Source organism: Cricetulus griseus (assembly GCF_003668045.3).
Source record: "Cricetulus griseus strain 17A/GY chromosome 1 unlocalized genomic scaffold, alternate assembly CriGri-PICRH-1.0 chr1_1, whole genome shotgun sequence".
Classification (NCBI taxonomy): Eukaryota; Metazoa; Chordata; class Mammalia; order Rodentia; family Cricetidae; genus Cricetulus; species Cricetulus griseus.
Window position 1 is genome coordinate 57,750,018 of NW_023276807.1, and position 24,467 is coordinate 57,774,484.

General features: G+C 36.8%; 1 protein-coding gene across 1 annotated transcript in view; it reads left to right on the top strand.

The window, feature by feature from the left end:
* Hook3 (hook microtubule tethering protein 3) overlaps window positions 1–22,644 on the top strand; it is a 78,611-nt gene extending 55,967 nt beyond the window's left edge. The window contains exons 16-22 of the mRNA XM_027395373.2: window positions 2,134–2,221; window positions 6,240–6,274; window positions 10,187–10,269; window positions 11,810–11,910; window positions 15,091–15,195; window positions 15,341–15,412; window positions 19,427–22,644. Coding sequence (XP_027251174.1) covers window positions 2,134–2,221; window positions 6,240–6,274; window positions 10,187–10,269; window positions 11,810–11,910; window positions 15,091–15,195; window positions 15,341–15,412; window positions 19,427–19,567 — 625 coding nt within the window. The 3' untranslated portion in view covers window positions 19,568–22,644. The remainder of the gene's footprint in view (window positions 1–2,133; window positions 2,222–6,239; window positions 6,275–10,186; window positions 10,270–11,809; window positions 11,911–15,090; window positions 15,196–15,340; window positions 15,413–19,426) is intronic.
* The last annotated feature ends 1,823 nt before the right edge of the window (window positions 22,645–24,467 follow it).

Here is a 24,467-nt window from a genome sequence, read left to right on the forward strand (position 1 = left end):
TTGTCAGTCCTTTATTTTTGTTTCCTGAACTGTTGGATTCCTGTTGAGGAAATTATTGCCTATGCTAATGATCTCATCATGTTATCTTATAATATCTTCAAAGTTTTACATCTTAAGGTCTTTTTGAATTGATTTATGCACACACAAGGTAAAAGGTATGAATCTAGTTTCATTCTTCCACATGCACATACTTATTTTTCTGGAACCATTAGTTTAAAAAGTTGTCTTTGTTCCTAGGTATTTTGAAGTTTTGTGAAGAATTGATTGACTGAACATGCATTTCTGAAACCTCTTACCCATCGTTAGCTAGGTCTAGTTTTACCTCAATACTATATTTTTGTTGTTAGGACTCTCCAATGGTTTTAAAATCAAGCGAGTGATGCCACCAGCATAAGTCTTTTTATTTGTATGGATAATGAATGTCATCGGAATTTTGATGGGAATGCCATTGAGTCTGCAGTTTGGAAACTTTAGCAACATTAATTCCCCCAGCCCATCAAATGGAAGCTCTTTCTGTCCTCTGTTAATCCTCTCCAGTTTCTGTCTAGTAATTTCACACTAGAGGTCTGCCACATTTTTGGCTAGGTTTATTCCTAGAAATTTTTTGGTTTTGGTTTGAGTTTATTGTTGTTGTTTGGTTTTTGGTTTGTGGGGGTTTTGTGGCAGTGGTTGTTGGAATTGCTTATCTGGGTTCTTTCTGAGAAAGTTCACTATTGGTATATAGAGTAGCTACTACTGGCAGGGCTCCGTGGTTCACTGCTTTAATCCCTTTCATCGGAAGGCAGAGGCAGGCAGCTCTCTGAGAGTTCAAACCAGCTTGATATACAGGAAGAGTTCCAGGCCAGCATAGTGAGACCCTGTCTAGGGAAAAAAAGGGGGGACTACTATTTTTTTGTATATTGATTTTGTATCCTGCTAGCTAGCTGATTTTTTAAAATCAGTTTTAAAAGGTTTTTTTTTTTGATAGAATCTTTAGAATTTTCTTTGTATAGTATTGTAACAATAAATCTTACTGCCAAGCCGCCCAAGCCCCGCCGCCACATGGGCACCCGAAATAACACACAGAGTTTTATATTAATTACAGTGCTTCTGGTCAATTACTAGGATTTCTTATCTGCTATCTCTGTCTTAATTATTAACCATAACTACTAGTCTATATATTTTATAAGACTTATGTGATCGAGGATGCCAGCGGCATGCATCCTTTCTTGTAGGGCTCACATGGCAGCTCCAGAGAAGCATGCGATTTCCTGCTTGTCCCTGCTTATATTTTGAGCCTACTATGTCACTTTCTGCCTGGATCACTAGGAGTCCTCCTCGACTCCTAGTCCCGCCTAACTTGCTTCCCTATTGGCCAACAGTATTTATAAACCAATAAGACAAACATATACACAGAAGGACCTCCCCATCATGTTATCTACAGAAATAATTTGTTTTCTTCCTTCCTAGCAAAGATATTTGGAACTCTGAGATATTATGTAGCAAATAATTAGTATGTTAATCTGCCAGCCAGTCTATTAAAATTGCCTTTTGTAACCCTTATAACAGTAATACTAGCTCTATCTTAAAACTGAGGAAGCTGAAGCCAAAGAATATTTAATAATTTTCAGTTAGAAGATTTAAAAATTAATCCCAGGTCTTTTGGCTCTCAAAGTGTACAGTGGTATTGTAGATTTTTGAAAAGTAGGGAAGGAGAGAGGGAAAGCAAAAGTGAGGTTGTGCTGTTGTTTTATTTTGTTTTGACACAGGCTCATAATGTATACCATGCTGATCTCAAGCTGTGTGACTAAGGATGATCTTAAGTTTCTGACTTTCTTACCTCCACCCCCAAGTGTAGGGAATTGCAGGCATGTGCCACTATATCTGGCTTATACAGTATTGGGGAGGGAGCCTAGTGCTTGATGCATTTAGGCATGCGCTCTACCAACTGAGCTACATGTCCAGCCCCAAAGTGAAAATTTAAATATAAAAAGTAATATGCAAAGTAATCTTTACTTATGAAACTGTGAATGTGCTATTGCAATTACGCAACCCTACTACAACCTGAGTTCTGAGTTTACCACTAATGCTTTCGGTGAAATCAGCCAAGGGGAAGAGGTATATGTGGAGAATTAATGTGCATTTGCTTTGCAGGCTGGTGAATCAAAGACTTCTAGAAGTACAGTCACAAGTAGAAGAACTGCAGAAATCTTTGCAGGATCAAGGCTCAAAAGCAGAAGATGTAAGTTTTGATATGTACTAACCATGCTCTGAAAGGTTCACAATTAAGAAAACCTATACTTTTGATACTTTCTAAAACAAATTTATGTGTGAGTTGTGGAGGCTCATGCTTGTGTGCATATGTACTACACAGTTATAGAGGTTAAAGAGGCCTGGATTCATTAGACCTGGTGATAAATGTCGACCAGTGAACCATCTCTCCAGCACATCTTCAATTTTTTTATTTGAGGATATTTAGTAGTTTAGCATTATACTGGTTATAGAGAAGAAATACTGTTTTCCTTTTCACTAACATTCCTTATTTAAAAGCCCTGTTTTAATTGATTTGCCAAGTTTACTTGTGTTTATCAGGCAACATATTACAAGAAGCTCTACATCTTAAATGTGTTCAAGTCATAGTGAAGTAAAAGATTTCCCCCCTCAGGCCAAACCAAAACATGTAAAGACATTGCCAAGAAGAAAATTTTAATATAAAGTTGGTATTTAAGAAAATAATGCCATCTCTAGTATCCTATCATCTCTGAGTTTCTGAATCCACACTGACTTTTGCATATTCTTTTAGCATTCTGCATATCTCTGTCACAGCTCTCCTCTGCTATTAGCACATTTTCACTAGAAGATGGTGCCTGTGCTGAGCTTAGGATAATGACTTAAATTATGTCAGTCCACTAACGACCTTTCACAGTACTTAGAATGCCTACTAGACATCTCTGGCAACAGTAATTAAACAAGTTATAATTGGCAAATCCTTTATTTTGAATAAAGCATACACAATAAAACTAAAACGCAAAAATGCCTAAGAACAGTGTAAAGAATAGGGAAATTAAATGTTAATAAGTCTTTTGTTTTCTGTCACCAGTGCAGTTTTCTATAATCTCAGACATTTCGGGTAAACTTTCTTGATTGCTTTCATTGATGCAGTCAATTGGAAAAATCTCCTCCAGCCTTATTAACATAGGAAAGGTGAAAAGGACAGAGAGTTAGGTAAATTATTTTTAAATCTTGAGAATATTAAATATAAAAGCCCTTGAGGCCTCAAACTTAGTTTTAGAAATTTCTCTACACATATATCTTGTTTAGATTGCCAGTGTGTCCTTCTAATTCATGGTTTACTTTATTTCTTAGTGAGTTGGTAATTGTTTTAGTTTCCCAGCTCAGTTTACAACTACTGTCATTTTTAACAACCATGCACCTTTATTAAGATGGAGCTAGTTAAAATGCCAAGTCTTTCTTTTTTATTTTTCTTTTTAAAAATTTTGTGGCTCTGGGTTTCAAATCAAGTGTTCTACCACTGAGCCATACCCTTAGCCCAATGCCATGATTTAAAAACAATCAAACAAAACATATGTAAATGGTAACTCTCAAAGAAATGAAATTAGCACACTGAAATAATAGTCTCCTTAACAGTGTCTTAGAGATGAGCCATAGGATGTAGTATTTCTTAACTCATTGACATCTCTAGATTCCTTTAACCAAAATAAATATAACGTTCATTTGGGTCTTAAAAACTTTGAGGTGACTGTTGTGGATTGTTTTGGTAGAAAGGGAAAGAGGGGGTGGTACACAATAGGTAAGCATGGTGAGTGGTCCAGCTAACTAAATGTAGTAATGCAATAAGGATCATTGTGTGTGGTTCTCTTGCTTAATTAAAACATTAAGGAGTTGTTTTTTAAAACTGATTTGGACAGCCTATTTAGTTATCACTGTGATAAATCTAATTAAACATATTATGGGCAATTGCTTTGTAGGGGATTTTATGTCAGAGGTAAGATGCCAGCCCTATCAAATACTTGGATAAACTGGTCACCTTTTAACCGCCTAAGTAGTAATAAGATGTCTAGCTCTAATCTAAGAAAAATTTCCTTCCGTGTTCTTCTCTGCAGACAAGATTCAGGTGGAAATTTTTCTGTTTTGAAGACTCCAGATTCCTTAGAGGAAATAATTAGTTTAGTTTAGGATATATAGTTCTTTTACCCCATCAGATTTTTGATGTTTTTCCTTTATTTTTCTCCTCAATAATCTATAATGTGGTATCTCAGGAGTGTGATGCATAGAGCAACCTCTAGACTGGATTCATCCTCTCTGCAGAAGAACACTTAATTGCTAACTTTTCTGTTATCAAAACAGTCTTTTCTTATAACCTTAAGTCAGAGCATGATGGTTTGCACATTTTTATTATTATTTTTATGTCATTTGTTTTTAGCATGGAAGCAGAAATGCATTGTTATATCCAGTCATATGGATAATTTGAGCTAGCCACAGTATATAAAACATCAGAGAACGAGACAGGATGAGGAGGCCATAGAAGAAAGAAAAAATGTACAGTTCTGAAAAAAATTGCATATCTTTTACTTCTGTTCATGAATTACTAAATCGTTCCTTCTCTTGGCTGCTGTGTTTGCTTCATACTAATATGTCCTCTCTGTCTCTTGGCATGGTTTCTGCTCAAGGCTATTGTAAGTATGGTTTCCTATTCATTTCCACATACTTAGCAGTTTTTAAATTGTATACTTTATCTGATACTATAGTCAGTGATACTGAAATTTTAAAGTAGGACTCATGTGAAAACTGAATATTCTAATACTTGCTTTGTAAGTATATGCTCTTTACAATTAAAATTCTTAAAGTATATCCAAATCTTAATGGAGATGTGCTCTCCCTTTGTCTCACTTCTGCTCTGTCACTTATAATTAGTTCATTGATTATAATTGGCTTTAATACAAGCTTCCTTTCATAATCTAGTCTCCTCCAGCCACATATTTTTATCATTTTAGTCTTCTATTTGGAGAGGCACTGCACCATAGAACATATGGAAAGGGAGGCTGTTCAGAGGTTGGGGTCTCTGCCATACTGGACTTAATAATTTTTAGTGTGGTTATTTTTATTGTTGTTGTTTTGTTTTGTTTTGTTTTTGTTTTTCGTGACAGGGTTTCTCTGTGTAGCTTTGGAGCCTGTCCTGGCACTTGCTCTGGAGACCAGGCTGGCCTTGAACTCACAGAGACCCACCTGCCACTGCCTCCCGAGTGCTGGGATTAAAGGCGTGCGCCACCAACGCCCGGCTTTAGTGTGTTTCTTAAGGCACTAAATGTGCTTGGGCTTCAGGTGTGTATCATCAGGCTTGAGTTTATTCAAACAATTATAACACAGCCTTGGAGTACACACCTGAAATCCCAGACCTTCTGCAGTTAGGAGGAGGGTCGTGAGTTCAAGGGCAGACTGGGCTCTATACATGGTGAGTTCCAGGCTATTTCTAAATGTCAGGAAGTAGGTAGACATGAGTTAATATATATGGTGATCATCATTAAACAGGGCAGCTAAAAAATGGAGAGATTTTCCCTCTCTTCGTTGCTATTGTTAAGCTATCAAGTAATTTGTTTTATAAGCCTACATTAATTGATTTTGAGTGTCATTTATCACATAATTCAAAATCCATTATTAGTTTTTACCCATGTAAGTGTTAAACTGAAACTTGGTGGCCCTTTGTTAAGTGTCTTTACTACTTATTTTACATAAGTTTTAACTTCCTGCTTTTCAGGAGGCTAAAACCTTTAAAAAATTACCCAGTTCAACTTCATTCTCAGCATCTTAACATTTTACTCTTTACATTTTCCATGCCATCAAATATATTACTTGTCATCAGCTAAATAGGGCAATGAATCTGGGACTTTATATGCAAAGAAAGCAGTGTAAGAAAAATCTGTTATTGTTAAGGTACTAATTAGATACTAACTTTAGGGGTATTTGGGTTTCTATATAAGGAGCTTTGAAATTCATTTCCCTGTGTTTAAATTGAGAATTTATATAGTTTCTGTGTGTTTCTTAATGAGTGCTCTCACTTCTGGGCTGTTCTCTTCTCTTATTGAAGAGGAATAAACTGAAGTATATTCGGTTTTGAGCTCTGTGACCAAAGAAATTACTGAGAGCTTACCCCAAGTTATTTACTATATATTCTTTCATTTTTACAAAATAATCTGTTAGTTAAAATGTTGAATGAGCTAATTTTTTATTTTCCATTTCAGTCAGTTCTTCTAAAAAAGAAGCTTGAAGAACATCTGTAAGTAGACAACTTGTTGAGGCTCTTCACATTACAAAACAAAAGCACTTTATGTTGTGAGTACAAAGGTGCAGGCAGTGGCATAAGTGGTCTTTGAAGAAACAGCAAAGTACCACTTGTTCTGTCTTCAGGGCCATTTCTACCCAAATCCCGCACATCAATTCAGTGATTGTGAGCAGGGCATGATGACTCATACCTGCAACCCAGAGACTGAGGCAAGAGAATTTCTCTTCGTTTCAGACCAATTTGGACAATAGCATGAGACTCCTTCTTAGAAAGGAGTATGAGATGCTGCATCAAAAACCACAGCCTCTGTTGCAGCCACTCAGCTCCAAAAGCAGCTGTAGACAATATTAAAACTAGTTTGGACTGTGCTGCAGTAGAGCTTAACAAATGCGAATAGGTACTCCACTGCCTGCCCCTGACAGGCTGCAGTTTGCCAGGCAGCCATTCTTCTATAAATAAACTTTTTTAAAAATACATAGTTTTATTAGTTCTTTGAGAATTTCATATGATGTATTTTAATTGTATTCACAAACCCCACTCTTTCCCCTAACACCTTCTCCTTACCCCACTACTTCATGTCTTTTTTGTTGTTGTTGTTGTTTATTTTTAAGACGACACTATCTTAAAGCAGATGTCCTTGTCCTCTGGCTCTTACAATCTTTGCACCCTCATTTCTCCATGTTCTCTGAGCCTTAGGTGTATGTTGATAGCTATATCAACAAGTAAATGTTTTATTAAAGTGGAGTGCTTGTCCATAGCATATTTTCAAATAAGCATTTGAATTACAGTCATCTTAGTAAGACTTTTTAACTTAAAAGATGAAATAAAAACCTTAAACATTAACTTTGATTTCTCCTGAAAAAATCCTCCATATTTAGCTGAAGTTAACTATGTTGGGATATGTAGTGATATTTCTCATACTTGCTGGCATTAAGTGTGGGGTGGGTATGAATTAGTTGCTGCTGAAATGTCATCTTAAAATAAGCATTCTGAGCACCAGAGACAAATTTAACTTTTCCTCCTATATTGGAAAGATACTCCAAGTATCTTTTTGAAAGTTTGACAAGTTAATTGAATTTTTCTAATATGTTAGATGTGATAGACTCCCAGCCACTGAGATTTCTAGAAAGTCTAATAAGACAGATTCTTAGTGTTCTAGAACAATGCTACTTTCCAACCTTTGTAAGGTTACCCAGAATGAAATCGTAGTACCAAGTCTTGTACTTTTGTATTTTCCTCTCTGACAAAAACTGAATACTTTAGATTCATAAATCTACTCTTTAACCATTGTTAAGTGTTCAGTTGTTTACATGCTAAAAATCTTCATTAGATAGGATCTTTTAGTGAAGATGGTTCTTCTGTCTGTTATAATCAATGTAGCGCAAAATAATTGGGGAAGAGAACAGAAAAATTTATTCTCTCACAGTTATAGAGCCAACAAATTTGAAGTCCAGTTCTTCACAAATTTGTTTCCTAGAGGAGGAGCAGAAGCATGTTCCAGCTGTTGGCAATCCCTGGTGTTCCTTTGGTAGCCTGTTTCCACTTGGCATTATTTCTGTATAGTACTTCTGTCATCTTCAAGGGACTTCTTCCAAGATGCTCAGTAAATGCCTGAAATCAAATCACTAATAGTTCTGAACTCTACATTTTCTGGGTTTTTTCTATAGACAAATTCCTCTGATAATAGTTCAATAATAAGCTGGGTGTTGGTGGCGCATGCATTTAATCCCAGCACTCGGGAGGCAGAGGCAGGTAGTTCTCTGTGAGTTTGAGACCAGTCTGGTCTACAAGAGCTAGTTCCAGGACAGCCTCCAAAGCCACAGAGAAACCCTGTCTCGAAAAACCAGAAAAAAAAAATCAATAATAAAATAGAATAATTATAACACTATCCTAAAGCAGTTGTTCTAATAACAAACTGGTTAGTAAGTGGCAAGTGGTAGATAACCTACACAGCATGGATATGCAGGACAGAGGGATAATTCACATGTTAGTCAGGACACAACAGGACCACATGAAGTATTATCACACACCTTGGTACATTGTTTGGCTTCAAACTTCTGTCTGGTATTTTCATGTAATGGTTGACTCCAATTGAGCAAAAGCAACTGGAGCCACAGGAAGCAAAACCACAATTAAGGAGGAATGTGAGCCTCCATTTGAGGACAACAGTAATGGGCTCAGCAAGTACCCTGGTCCAGTAGAGTCTCTTGTTAACTGTATCTACAAAGATCCAGTTTCTAAATAGTGTCACAATCATAGTACTAGAGGTTAGAACTTTCCTTTTGGAAGACAGTCCAACTCACCACAGAACCGCTACTCTTCTCAGCCTCACATACAGATTTAAAACTGCACTAGAGACCATTTTTAAACACATCAAATTAGGTTTAAAAATTAAAACAGTAATAAGAAATATTGCTTAAGTTGTTAAGCAATAGTAATCCTCACTGACTGTTGACAGTATTTCTCAGTAACCTCTTCATATCAAACAAAGTACAAATATATACTCTGTAATATATTAATTTTACTGTGTATATCTGAAATTTCCAGAGATAATACTGTCAATGTATAATTATAAACCTTAGGAGACCTATATTTAATGATTAATGTAGTAAGTAAAATGCTAGACATGGTAATGTGTTGCTTAGGAATAAGACAAAGGCAGCAACCACCATATGAATCAGGAGAACACTTAAAAATTTGAACATTGATTACCCCGGGAAAATGTGTGACTTCTATGGTTTTGGAATGATTTTTGGTTTTTAACCTTTTGACAGGTCACTGTGCCTAGTTATTTTGTTTACTGTATACGTGATAGACCTTCAAAAATAATTTACCGAAAGAGAAAAAGATCCAGGAGTGGTAGTACACACGTTTATTCCCAGCACTTGGGAGGCAGAGATAGGTGGGTCTCTGAGTTCAAGGCCAGCTTCGTCTACAGAGTGAGGTCCAGGTCTACCAGAGTTACACAGTAGGACCCTGTGTCCAAAAAAGGCAAGGAGGAACCTATTACAGTATAATGCTTTGAAAAAAAAATCAGAAGTAGACATAACAAAATGCTCAGTTATTATTGGTATGTTTTTAGCCATCTGTCTTACACATATTACATAATTCCACACTGAATAATTTAAAGTAAGAATTATACATCACATTATTACAAAACTTTCACAAGAGAAAAACTTGTTTCTATTTATTCTTTTTTATATTGGAATATAACTTTTATATAGTAATGTACATATCCTAAGTTCTTAATATAGGTTGTGAATACTTACCTCCATATATAGGTAATCTTAGTCAACATTTAATAGAATTCATCCTTCCTCCTCCCAGTTGATTGAATACATTTCTATATTAGCCACAGTGCAATCTTCATCACCTTTTGTTAGTTTCAATGCTGTATTTGTCATAAACAAAATCATAAACTCCTGACTTCTTTGTTATGCATTATTTTGTGAGGTCTATTCATATGGTTGCATGTATCTGTATGATCTGTAATGCTCTTTCTGCTAGTCTTTGTTTTTATCAATTTGCCTTTGGTGACAAGATTTTGCATTGAAAAAGCTTTTCAGAGATTGAAGCTTAATTTCTACAATGTCCATATTCTATAAAACATGAAGATCCTCATATATATTTTATGTAAAAGAAATTTTTATTTCAAACCAAAACAAATGGGTTTTGCCTTTTTAAAATTGTAATCCATTTACCTTTGTTTCATAGTACTTGTGTGTGCAAGTGTATTCCAAATATAATTAATTTTTAGTTCAAAATGAAAAAAAGAATACAGAAACAAGGGCTGAGCATGTACTCAGAGGTGGAGAACTTGTGTAGCATGTATGAGGCACTAAATTGGATATCCAGCACAGGAAAGAAAAGCAGAAGTGATGATACAGTCATCTATTTTGTTGGCAGAGAGAAGCTGCATGAAGCCAACAACGAATTACAGAAAAAGAGAGCCATTATTGAAGATCTTGAGCCAAGATTTAACAACAGCTGTGAGTTTTTCCTAACAATATCATTAGCTGTACACTGTTCTATAGATAATTAATTTTTGTAACTTGTTTTTTTTGTTTGTTTGTTTGTTTGGTTGGTTGGTTGGTTGCTTTGTTGGTTTTTCAAGACAGGGTTTCTCCGTGAAACAGCCTTGGCTGTCCTGGAACTCTCTCTGTAGACCAGCTGGCCTCAAAGTCACAGATATCCACCTGTCTCTGCCTCCTGAGTGCTGGGATTAAAGGCATGCGCTACCACCACCTGGCCCCAACAAATTCTTAAAACAACAACTTATTTTTATATATTTTTTAGTTATGTACACATGTATGTGGCTATGTAAGTATATGCCAAATGTGTGTAGGTGCCCATGGAGGCCAGAAGAGACCAGCCTGGTCTACAAGAGCTAGTTCCAGGACAGCCTCCAAAGCCACAGAGAAACCCTGTCTTGAAAAACCAAAAGGAAAAAAAAAAAATGTCAGATGTTGGAGAGATGGCTCTACAGCTAAGAGCTCTTGCTGCTCGTGCAGGGGACCAAAGTTTGGTTTAGAACTGCCTATAATTTTAGCATTAGGAGATCACCATGCCTCTGGTCCTGTGGGACCTGCACTCAAGTGCACATACACAGAGACAAACAGATACACACACACACACACACACACACACACACACACACACACACACACACACACACACACACATTTTGTGATAATAATTTTTAAATAATTTGCCTTTTTCCTTAAAGTACTAATTTTATTTATGAAATCTTTAACTGTGGATTGTAATAGACATTATATGCTAGATACTTTCAATGTAATTGCTCATAAGTTAGTCCTAGACAAATACCTCTATCTATTTGTACATGCAGTTGTCTTTGTTTTTATGGAAGTAAGATGAATTTTAAGTCATAGCAAAATACTCACAGCAACAGGTAACCATTTTAAGAATACAGTACAGTAGAAATAAATACATTATTGTGCAACCTCACTACTACTCACCTGTAAAATCTTCTCATCCCTCTCAACTACTAATATCCCCCCCACTCTACTTTACCCTCTGTCTCTGAGCTTCCCTGTGCTAGGAAACTCATACAAATAGAATCATATTTGTACTTTCCTGTCTAGTTTATTTCACTAAGCATAATGTCTTTCTTTTCATTTAACATTAAGTCTCAATACTGTGACATATATTAGAATTTAGACTTTAAAAGAGTATATGGTATGAGTGTGTTTATTTATTCATTCAACCATCAATATATGCATTTTACTTTATGTGGTTTAATAGCAGCATCTTTGTTTGCTTATTAAGAGAAACTTTTAGTAAAATAAAAATACAAATTATTTTTAAATAAAAAATTATATATAAGAATAGACCAAACAATATCTCAGGACTACCATTTATTTCTTAATAAATAATTTAAAATATAATGTTATTAAAATATAATTTTTAAATTTTTTTATTTCACTTTATATACCAACCACAGTTCTTCCTCCTGCCCCCTCCCCTCACCCCGAAAATCTAATTTTTTTTATTAACATCTTTTTGCAGCTTTAAGGATTGAAGAATTACAAGAAGCTTTACGGAAGAAAGAAGAAGAAATGAAGCAAATGGAAGAACGCTATAAAAAATACTTAGAGAAAGCCAAAAGTGTGAGTATGAACTTGTAACTATCTCACTGTATTTTCCAGAGATGTTTTTCTCTAGCCTGAAAGTCGAATATCCACATAAAATTATGTTCTTACACAGAGAATTAGCAAAGAAATCTCCTAAGCAGAAAGAGATCTCTAGTAAGTAATAATCAAAATAGGTCACTCCAGAAATTGATTAGCAAGAAGAAAATGTATCTTATATAAGAAATAAGTGGCAGCCACCACTGTGTAGCCAGTAATTAGAGTTAACAACACATGAAAGAAGAAAAGACATAATGAGATATCTGAATGAACAGACAGGAACATTAGGGTTCTGGGGGTGGCACTCGTCAGACCTGGCAGCAACAATTTAACAATCTCAATTGACCAAGAACAGAGTATGATGAATGACATATATGTATGAAAATGTAATGATAAAACCCACTAAATTATAGAATGATTTTAAAAGTTTTTAAGAAGTTAGAGAGATGGCTCAGCAATTGAAAGCATTTGGTACTTGTGCAGAACCCAGGTTCAGTTCTCAGCACCCACATAGCAGATTACAGCCATCAGTAACTCCAGTTTCAGGGGCTGTAGTGGCATCTCTAGCTCCAGTGGGCACCAGGCATGCAAGTGATTCACATGCATATATGCTGGAGAAACCCACATACTCATATAAATGAATAAATCTTTAATTTTACAAAAAGTTAAGGGGCTAGAGAGATGCCTGAGTGGTTCAGAGCACGTTACTACAGACAGCCCACATGGTGGCTCACAATTGTCTGTAACTCTACTTCCTAGTTATCTTCTCATCTTCATGGTCATATGATGCATACAGTCACATAGTACACAGCCTGCTGAGAATCAAACCACTCAAAATAAATAAATCTTATTTTGTTTTTGTTTTTCAAGACAGCATTTCTCTGTAATACCTCTGGCTGTCCTAGAATTCACTGTGGAGACCAAGCTGGTCTCAGAACTCACAGAGATTGGCCTGCCTGAGCCTCCCAGGTGCTGCAATTAAAGACGAGCTCCACCATACCTGGCCAAAATAAATAAATAAATCTTTAAAATAAACTTTAATTAAAAAAAAAGATATTAACAATGCACAATGCTACAGCCAAGACTTGATGCCTCCTGATGGAATATTACTGTTATCAGTAATTAACCTGAATCAAAGTGTCCTCTAGATCTTTCCTCACACTTTGTGGGGAACAATATGAAGTTGTTTGAAAAGTTAAATAATGGATTGGTGATGATGGGAGTTTCTGCCTGGCTGGTCCTGATGCCCTTCAGTCCCAAATAAACACACTGAGGCTTATATTAATTATAAACTGTTTGGCTGATGGCTCAGTCTTCTTATTGGCTAGATTTCTCTTAATTATTAACCCATTTCTATTAAACTATGTGTCTCCACTTTATCTTGGCTTAGTGGTGATGCCTGGTCCTCTTGCTCCCTCAGCAGCTACTTGGTGTCCCTCTGGTGGCTCCTCTCTGCCTTCCTCTTCCTAGCATTCTCCCAGTCTGGTAACCCTGCCTGGCTACTGGCCAATCAGCATTTATTCATCAACTAGTAAGAGAAACATATATTGACAGCATACAGAAGGACATCCCCTATCACATTGGGGTTGGAGGGGGCTGGAGAGATGGCACAGCAGCAACTATCTATAACTGGGGTCCCATCGGATCCATAGTCTCATTGTATCTGATTCCCTTCCCTGATGTTTCTACATACATAAACAAAACACCTATATACATAAAATTAATCTTTTTTAAAAGCAAATTGGATAATGCAGAATTGGGGGTAAAAGTCAGTGTTATGAGAGCTGAGCAGATATCTCAGTGGATAAAGTGCTTGATGTACAAGCATGAGGATCTATCTCATTTCAGATCCCCAGCAGTCACATAAAACTGGGCATGGCTGCACACATCTATAACCCAGCAGGTGGGTAGATGAGAGACAGGACAATCTCAGGCTTACTAGCCAGTCAGTCTAGCCAACATGGTAAATTCCAGGTTCAGTAAGGGACACTATCTCAAAAAATAAGGTGGAGAGTGATGAAAGACCCCTGAGAGTTACCCCTGGCTGCACCATTGCATCATGTGCTCCTTGGGTCCTGGAACCCTGGCTAGGGTTGGCAAGAGAATCACAGACACACACAGTGAAGTTGAGATCAGGTGGGAATTTATAACTGCTGCAACCCAGAACCTCATCACTTTTACTTCAGCCCAGGAGGAGGGTTAGCTAGTCTTGGTAGGAGATCTCTGGAGGTGAGCAGTCTCAGATTGTAAATATCTGGAAGGAGGGAGCCACAGTTGCTAGTCTTTGCACACACCGATCAGTCATTTATACACACTCATACTTGGATACCCCTTAGGAAAGCTTTTCTGTTCCTCTTCCACCTAGCTCATGTGGACAGTAGCTTTAGACCAATTGGTCTCTCTGTTCAGCATTATGTATACATACATACATACAAGAGAGAAAAGAATAAAAGAAGGATGTAGGAAGCTGGGCATTGGTGACACAAAGCCGGGCGTTGGTGGCGCACACCTTTAATCCAGCACTTGGGAAGTCATGTAGAAATGCATCCCATGTGTATGCTTCAACCATGCTACTAACAGAAGAAGAGACAGCCTATTAGGATTCACCCTTATGTGCTTTTCTGTTTACGTGTCCAGGGCTAACTGAAATAAAACAGAAAAGAGCTGTGAATAGCATGTGTTTAGCAATGCTCACTAATCCTGAATTGATTCTTCTGTCTATATCATGGAAAAGTTAGGTGAATTTACTTCATATATTTACCTTTTGTAAATGTCCTTAATAGCTTTTGAGTGTTATTTCCCTTTTCTGGTTTATTTGATTGGGGTAGGGGTCGCTAGGAATCAGACACAGCTTTATGCATGCTAAGATAGCAATAGCTATAGCTGCATGTGTTGTTCAGCCACTGTATTCCCTGACCCTCTCCTGCAGTACTGGGGACTGAACCTAGGGCCCCATACATGTTAGGTATGCATTGTACCACTGGGTTGTATCCTCAGCTTGATTTTCATTGTAAGACTGCTTTCTTGGATGCTACAGTCTTTAAGTATGAGGGATTGAGATTTGAGTTTTTTGGACTTTTGTTGTTGTTGTTGTTGTTGTTGTTTAGGTTATATGTGTGAACTTATATGTATGCTTAAGTTTTTCTTTTACTTTTGCAGGTTATTCGTACATTAGACCCTAAACAGAATCAAGGAGCTGCACCAGAAATACAAGCTCTTAAAAACCAACTGCAGGAACGGGATCGACTGTTCCACTCATTAGAGGTCAGTTAGTACACTGTGCAATAAAATACTGAGGTTTTTAGGTTTTTCAGAAAACCTTGCTATATTATACAAGGGTTCGACAGTTAATTGTAAATATTTCCTTACATTGAATTCATTGGAATCTTTACATGTGGTTTTGCTTCAGAAAGAATATGAGAAAACGAAGAGTCAAAGAGACATGGAGGAGAAATACATTGTTAGTGCCTGGTACAATATGGTAAGAGAAAAGTCTTCCAGAATATAATGCAAAGTTATATGTCATATTGCCTTTACTGTAGAAGTAATTCTGCCAAAAGAATCTGAAGTAATTTCTCTCCTAACATATACTAACAAAGCCTCTATGTTGATCTTAAAACTGAAAAGCACCATACACAAGGCTAAAGTATTGTGAAACCGTCATCCTCAAAAGATAGGAAAAACAGTTTAGTTTTATTCCTTGGAGTCATTTGTTGTAGGGAAAGCAGACATGGTAATGCCTAACCAGATGCAGTAGCTCTTAACTTTGTGGGTTGTTTTGGTACCTTTGCACGATGAGATTTTCTTTATAGGTAGTTTGTCTCATGGGATTTGGAAATGTTCAGTTTCAGACTTGGACCACTGAAAGTTTTGAAATGAAATATTTCAGTACACATGCAAAGAAACTAGATATCTGTAAGAGAAGGAGCTAACTGCTCGTTGGCTCATGCACAGTTGTGAATTATACTGGATGAAGCTCTTCTAGAACCTTTGTTCTTTTCTTTGTGTTCATTCCAATGAAACCATTTCTACTGCTTTGAAATTTTAGGGTTTTAAAAAATTATTTATTGTGCATGTGTATACATGATGGGAAGCTGTGTGGATTCCAGGGATTGAACACAAGTCACTAGGCTTGCTTTACTTACAGAGCCATCTCACCAGCTCAAATGTTAGTTTTTGATATAGGAAATTGGGCTGTTCTTTCAGTTTTTCCCTTTTGTCTTATAGCTCTCCTGTTGGCATAAAAATACTGTTTTTGAGCCAGGCAATGGTGGCCCACACCTTTAATCCCAGCACTCGGGAGGCAGACGCAGGTGGATCTTTGAGTTTGAGGCCAGCCTGGTCTACAAAGCTACACAGAGAGAAACCCTGTCTCAGGAAAAAAAAAAAAAAATTGTTTTTGTTTTAGTGTTACAGTTGGTACTATCTCTTAAAGGTTAGTTCTCCAACCTTAAAATGTGATTTGATCTTTACTAAAAATACATGTTTTGCCGGGCTATGGTGGCGCACGCCTTTAATCCCAGCACTGGGAGCAGAGGCAGGTGGATCTCTCTGTGTTCAAGACCAGCCTGGTCTACAAGAGCTAGTTCCAGGACAGCCTCCAAAGCCACAGAGAAACCCTGTCTCGAAAAACTATAAAAAAATAAAAATGTATGTATGTATGTATGTATGTATGTTTGTTTGTTTGTTTGTTTGATGATGTTTTGTGTCTACAGTACACCAGTGTGCTGGTTAAAGTTTAAGAACTTACTGTAATTTTTCTTTTAAAAGGGAAATGATCTTGAATAAGAATTTTTAATTTCATTTTACATACCAACCACAGTTCTCCCTCCCCTCCTCTCACCCACCCCTACTCATCTACTCCTCAGAAAGGGTAAGGGGAGTCAACAAGCCTGACACATTCAGTTGAGGCAGGACCAAAGTCCCCCACCCTCCAGCCCACATCAAGACTAAGCAAAGCCCATATGGAATAGATTTCAAAAAGCCAGCTCATGCTACAGGAATAGATCCTGGTCCCACTGTCAGGGGTCCCACAAACAGACCAGGCTACAAAACTATCGCCCACATGCAGAGGGCCTAGTTCTGTCCCATGCAGGCTCCCCAGCTGTCAGTCTAGAGTCTGTGAGATATCTCAATAGAGGGAGCCATTTCCAGGCTGTTAAGTCCCCTAGCAATAATAGAGAGGGTGCCTAAATGGCCTTCCCCTGTAATCAGATTGGTGACTACCCTAACTGTCATCATAGAAAAGCAGATGCACAGACCCATAGCCAAGCACCAGCTATGGGAGTCCAGCTGAAGAGAAGGAAGAGGGATTAAATGAACAAGGGGACGTCAAGATCATGATGGGGAAACCCGCACAGACAGTTGACCCGAATTTGTAGGAGCTCATGGACTCTAAAATGAGAGTATTATTAACAAATAAAATTTTCTTGAAAATTAAATTTAAAAGTAGAGAAAACAAATTCCACTAAGGGATTTCTCTGGGCATTAACCCTAACCCCACTGTTCTGTCTTCCTGGAAGCTCAATGTTCCCAGTCTCCACCTATACTTTGGTCTCTGTTAGCAATTTCACATATTGCTTCTTATGGAACCAGATTTATTTATTCTGTGACATGGAACTAGAGGACAGTACTAATTTTTAATTTTTCGGAGTGAAAGGGTCATTCAAAATAGACACACGAAAGTTCTACACTCAAAAGGTAACTAATAGGACCATCATGCTTCTATTCAGAAAGTTTAGCATCTCAGACATCTTAAATGGGAGTCAAGAAATAGTTTTGTGCTGGCCACTGACATCTTAAAAGTACTTGAAAAGTGTAGCTCAGTGGTAAAGCCCTAGAACACAGCACAGTCAACTGCTTGAAAAATTAGAATTGTTTAAATAAAATGTAATTTCATTTTATATATATTAAAGTTTTTCAGTGGATATTTGCTAGTTTTATTCAAACCTTCAAATGTTTCTGTTAAGTTAAAGGTGAGTTAAAAAAAAAAAATACTCTAAGCGTTGGCAAGATGACTTAGCAGGTAATTGTGCATGCTGCTCAAGCCTGGCGCTCTGAATTCAATCCTTAGAACCTATGTAAAATTGAAGGAGAGAGCCAACTTCATGAAGTTGTACTCTGACCACCACAAAAATTGTGATATAGGCATCCCATCTATATATTTCATGTACACACACACACACACACACACACACACACACACACTGTCACCCCACCCCCTGAGGACATACCTGAGACTAGAAAGTAAGTAATCCCAGTTCAAGGTCTGCTTGGATGACCTAGTTCTAGGCTAGCAGAGCTACATAGTAAGACTCTGCCTTAAAGAAAATAAAACAGCTGGGTGATGGAGGCACAGGCCTTTTATCCCAGCACTCAGGAAAAAGGCAGGTGGATCTCCATGAGTTTGAGGCCAGCATGGTCTACAAAGAGAGTTTTAGAACATCCAGGACTGTTACACAGAGAAACCCTGTCTAAACAAACACACAGAAAAGAAACATATTCTAGGATTTCCCATTGAGGAAAATGGGTTGTGTTCTTAGGTGCATAAGAAAGACTGAGGCTATATCAGAATGCAAAGCTGTAGCCAATGTTTTTCTAGATGCTTATTGGTAGTAGGAAGATTGACTTTCCCCTCTCCTGTCTTCTGTTCCTTATTTCTTCTTAGTCAGCCTCTACCTCTCCACATCAGTTTACCCTGTTACTGGTATGATTAACCAGCAGTCTCAGTTCCTCTTACTAGATTAGGTCATTGTCTTATTAAAAGAATACTAAAACTGGCCCATCCCAGTCTCTTTATGTAGTCTTCTGATTTTAGTAAAGTGGTGCTGATACTGTCACTCACTATTTTTCCAAATTCTGAAAGTACCCTACAGGTTTCCTCCCTGTTTAGGTGTAGCCTGGTGACTTTTGCCCCTCTTCAGAGGTAATAAGTGACTTTTTTGCTTTTAAGGGGAGATCCCCTTCTTGTTGTGTCCTCTGTTGTGGGTTGTCAGAAACTTTTCTTAGTTTGTTTGAGGATACAAGTCTGCCTTGAAGTAAAGAAAAACAACGTTGTGGTATGTATTATACCTAGTATGGCTTTCTGTCGTAAGAAATAAGTACATTTGAGTTTTTCCTTTCTGATTAGTTCTCTGATTTCCACAATGTGTGTGAATCAACTGCTACCAATCGTTTGCACTTTTCTTGAAAAAATCGCTGTTTGATTTGAAAGGAAAGTATGGGTGGCATATTCTAAAAATTGTTCTTTATTATCTCTTATTTTAATTCTTGTAACTTTGTAAAATTAAGCCTCAATTTTTCCAAAGGAAGATCTGTACTTAATTATTGGAATGAAAAGGATTTCATAAAATTTTAGCCATAATGAGTAGAATTAATCTTCTTAATAAATTGTACTTTGCTATTTAATATAGTAAATTCTGCATGATGACATTTATTTTTGTAAGAATATCCCATGTTTTCACTGACTACTTTTGTTTCTCTTTTAATGTTACAGGGAATGACTCTACATAAAAAGGCGGCTGAAGATAGACTAGCTAGCACAGGTTCAGGGCAGTCCTTTCTAGCAAGGCAAAGACAAGCAACCAGCACAAGAAGATCCTATCCAGGCCATGTCCAACCAGCCACAGCAAGGTAGAGAGGTCTCACCCATTAGGGATTTTTAAAAAACATACTTCTGTTACATATAACAACATTTCAGGAAATTCAGCCAGCTTATTTTATTTCTCTCCTATGTTAATACTTAGTGTTTCTCACATGAGGATTTCTCTCTCTGTCTCTCTTGTATCTTTCAGTTTCTTTGTCCTTTACTTTATGGTCTTTTCAGTTTCTTTTAATGTGCCAAAAATTTGTAAATGTACAATTAAAAGTGTTGTATAATAGTGTAATACTTTTCTTTGTATGAAAATGTCTTCTTCCCCATTTGTGTGGGCTTTGTAAAGAATCGATTTTCTGCCAATAATTGATACACAATTTATATTCTTTATCGTGCCTACTGTGTTACCATACTTTATAAGAATGTCTTTGTTTAAAGGGAATTAATCTTTTTATGGTGTATTAATCTGTGTTTTCAATTGTTTTTCAAATGCACTTCAGATAACTTAAATATTTACTGTACTATACAAAGTGGTATCTAGTGCGCTTTTGCAAAGACAAATATGTTGGCAGAGGCACTAGTCAAATCATTTGGCACCTGGCAAGATGGCTCGGAGGGAAGACAAGAGTTTTCATGTTATTTTCCTAGAAATTAAACTTATTCTAAGATTTGGAATCCATTTTAAAAGCATAAGTATGTGGAATGTCATTATTTCCTGCTGTCATGTTTGATGGCAGAAATGAAATTGGTAAAGATGTTTGGGTAGACATTATGGAGGATAAAAATTTGACAGGATTTTTTTTCTTCCTTTGGAATGTCTTAGTAGTTAGAAGAATCAGATTCTAGCCACGCACTTTTAATTGCTCTCCACATGTAAAAGATTTATTTTTCATATAGGTAGCCTTATCTTTGGGGGTAGTTCTTTAACTTATGCCTCATATGTTTTATATATTCTGTGAGCCTTTCCTTTTCTCAATTAATCTTTATAGCTAATGTCTTAATAACATTCGTTAAGATCAGTACATGCCTTTCTGTGTGTAATGTTATGACAGATCTATTTACAGTGTTTCTTAACTCTCCCTACATGTCCAGGAATTGGTAACTGGAGAGATTTTTCTTGGATATTTGACTGTTCAAATTGCTTACATTGTATGCCACATTTATTTACATAGATGAATGCCTGTTAAGCAATCACTGTGAAGCACTTTGTCTATATAAGGTATTATATAATTTTAAACTATCATTTATTTGAAAATGACATACCTTTTGTCTTTTTCCATATTGATTTATGTATTTGATCCCAAATTATATTTAAGGTTTTCTCCAGCCTTTTTCTTGTTCCAAACCACATTTTTCATAAAAAAAAAATAAATTTGAAATTAGTTCAGAAGGTTATTTTGTTTTTAGGTAAGTCATCTAAGTAGAAGATGTTTATTTATATACTTGCTATTTGGAAGTGCTGGTATTATTTAGTTCTGTATACAAAACAAATAACTTTAATTCAAGTTTGATGTGATTAAGAACTTTCAGAAACTATATACAAGTGCTTCATTTTAACTCCCTCCTCTTTTATAAGAAAGTGGACCTAGAAATTTGTCCTGTATGTTTTGTTTTGTGTTTGTCAGACAAAGTCTTTATGTAACCCAGCCTGCCTTGAGCATATGATCCTCTTGGATTATAGGCATGAACCACCATACTCAGCTTTTAGAATGTTTTTGTTTTTCTTGAGAAACCATTGTTGAAGAAAGGTATTAGAACATAGAGAAATGACATCACGCATTGTGCAACATTTCTTTACAAACTATTCATGCAAATGTCTAAGCATCGTATGAGGCATTGGCCTAGCAAGACCATAAAGCGGTAAGAGTTTAGAAATAATGGAGAGAGCTGTGTGAGGACAGTGCACTGTGGGGTTTCAGGGCAAACAAACCTGATCTTTCAGTTCTGCTTTTGTTTTTATTTCAAGACAATCTAGGTATGTTACCCAGAGTTGCCTCAAATCCTTTGACTCAGAACCATCCTCCTGCCTCTGCCTTCCAAGAGGCTTAGATTATGGTGTGTGCCACCACACCTACATGATATATCAAGTTTGAAAATAAAAATTTAAAATTGAGGCCAGCAAAATGGCTCAGCTGGAAGAGTACTTGCTGCCAATGCCAAGCCTGACGACCTCAGCTCATGAGATTCCTGGGGCCCAGATGATAAGGGAACAAGCTACTCCCAAAGATTGTTCTCTTACCTCCAATCTCACACAGCTTAAAGTAGTTCTAACTTCACCTTTAGATCACAGAATATTTAAGGTTCAAGCATTTTTTAAAACAAATTAGTCTATGATCCCCACTCGTAATAAAATATTGATTGTTGAGAAGTTCTATTTGTAGAATAAAGTGAATGTGAAAACAAGACACTCTGGAAGCTACTCTTCAATTAGATTTTACCTATGAAGTAAAACATCTCAATGTTTTGATTTTCATTTTCTATTTATCTGCCCTCTCTGTGCACACCCACCTACCCAGACACTTTCTCTAGGTGTTTTGGAAATGCCTCAAGCTTTTAGAAGGAAGTTTAGCTTCTGATTTTCTTCAGCATCTGCTGTGTGCTAATTTCAGTGTTTATAACTTTCACTGTTGTTTGCTGTATCTTTAATGTTTGGTGGATTCATTCAGTAAATGGAGGAAATATCTCATGGTATTTCAAAATAAAATAAAGCATGCTTTCCGTAAGAAACAGCATCAGAACATATACTTTAGGCATCATAAAACCAGGAATGAACCTAAATATAGCAGTGGCAGCTTTTCCATTGTGTGGTTTAGGTCAGGATTTAGGGGATTACAGTTTCTCCTGTAGTGATCAGGAATGTTTCAGGTACTCTGATGATGATGTGTGGTCTCCCTGGAAATTAAGAGATCAGTAATGCTGGGCTGTGTCTTCATACTCTTTTATGATCCTTTCCTGAAACCTCCTAGGCTTATTCAGTGTAGCTTTCCCTGGCATTAGCAAGAGAATGAGGACAGTGGGACAGTGTCATTGTGTCAGGTTGAGAGAAGCCGTCACTAGCTTCTGACCAGCTTATTTTCTATGTGGTCTAACCAGGGTTTACCAAAAAAAAAAAAAAAAAAGCAAAAGCAAACTACTAAAAACAATGACCATGTATGTTCCACATTACACATTTAAGATTAAAATGGGAAAACAACCCAGTAAATATAATAGTTTATTGCATCTGAAATGAAAATAACTAATATACTTGCACATACCTTAAAATAATTTTTAAAAACTGGGGCTGAAGAATTGACTCAGCATTTAAGAGCAATTATTGTTCTTCCAGAGAACACTAGTTCAGTTCCCACAGTTGACACAGAAGCTCATAACCAGCCATCTCTGCCTCTAGTTCCAGGGAATCTTACACCATCTTCTGACCTCCACAGGCACATATGTGTGTACATGCCTGCATGCAGGCAAAACCTCATACACATAAAGCAAATCTATGAAAAGAAAAAGGGTTTTCGAGACAGGGTTTCTCTATGTACCCTTGGTTGTCCTGGAACCCACTCTGTAGAACAGGCTGGCCTCAAACTCACAAGAGACCCGCCTGCCTCTACCTCTTGAGTGCTGGGATTGAAGGTGTATGCCACCACCACCCAGCTCTAAAAAGAAAATTTAAATTGGGTCATAGTTTTCTTTTGTTTAATTACCTAACAATAATAAAAATAAGTCCCTAAATAATTGATTCATATTCAAACTTGATCAGGATTGAATTATTTTTTGTTACCCATGTAAAATTAGCTTAATGTGATGATTATATTATAATATGGGTAATATTGTTCAATTTTCTTGGAAGTAGTTCAGTTAATATAATTAGAGCCCAGTTGTACAAAGTCAAGATAAATGGTTATGTTTTGTTTTGTTTTTTGAGACAGGGTTTCTCTTTGTAGCCCCTGCTGTCCTGGAACTCACTATATAGACCAGGCTGGCCTCAAACTCAGAGATCCACCTACCTCTGCCTCCTGAGTGCTGGGATTAAAGGCGTCTACACCACTGCCTGACAAGTCAAGCTAAAAAATGTTATCAGTCAAAACTACCAATCTAATTTCATTAGTTGTTACAGACTCATGCTATACAAATATATGAAAGTGAGGGATTAAGTCTAAGACAAGTTAGGTCTTAATGAAAAGAAAGATGTGCTCAGTGAGCAATTTTACCCACCTTTTCAACAGAAGTTCTTTTAGTCTTTTTAAGTAAAGGGGAACTGTTTTTGAGGACTAAGATGTAGCTTAGTTGGTATAGTACTTGCTTAATATACTTAAAGTACTGGATTCAATCTCTAGCATAATTGAAGCTGGATGTTTATACCTGTAGAGAGTGTGAGGCCAGTTTGGGCTACATGAGATTCTGTCTTCAAAGAAAAAAATGTATATAGTTCTTTTATAGAATCTCTTGCTCTCATATAAGCATTGATCTATTCTAATAGTAACCATATTTTAAGCTTTAAAATCTTTCAGTATGAGTTATCTTTAATCAAAAACAAATTTTAAAGTATCTTCTTTACTCTCCACATTTAATCTTCATTTGTTCAGATCTCATCATAGTACACAAATGTTATGTCCAGTTGGGAAGTATGGTACCTGAATATCCACAGTCTGTATCTCATAGAAACCTAGCTAGTTTCCATCCACTTGAGTTAAGAACATAATTTGACCCCACAGTGAGAGACATATGTAGCATCTTTTTTGCTAAGGTGGAATCACGTTAGTACTAAATGCCTTTGGTTTTCTGTTCATTAAACCATGGAAGAATAGTTGAACCATTGTTTTTAGATTTAATGTTTTTTTTTTTAATTGGGGGAGAGGGATTTGGGCAGGATATGTGCAAGTGCTCATGGAGGCCAGAAGAGAACATCAGTTCCCTTGGAACTGGAGTTATAGGTGGTTGTGAGCTGTCCTGT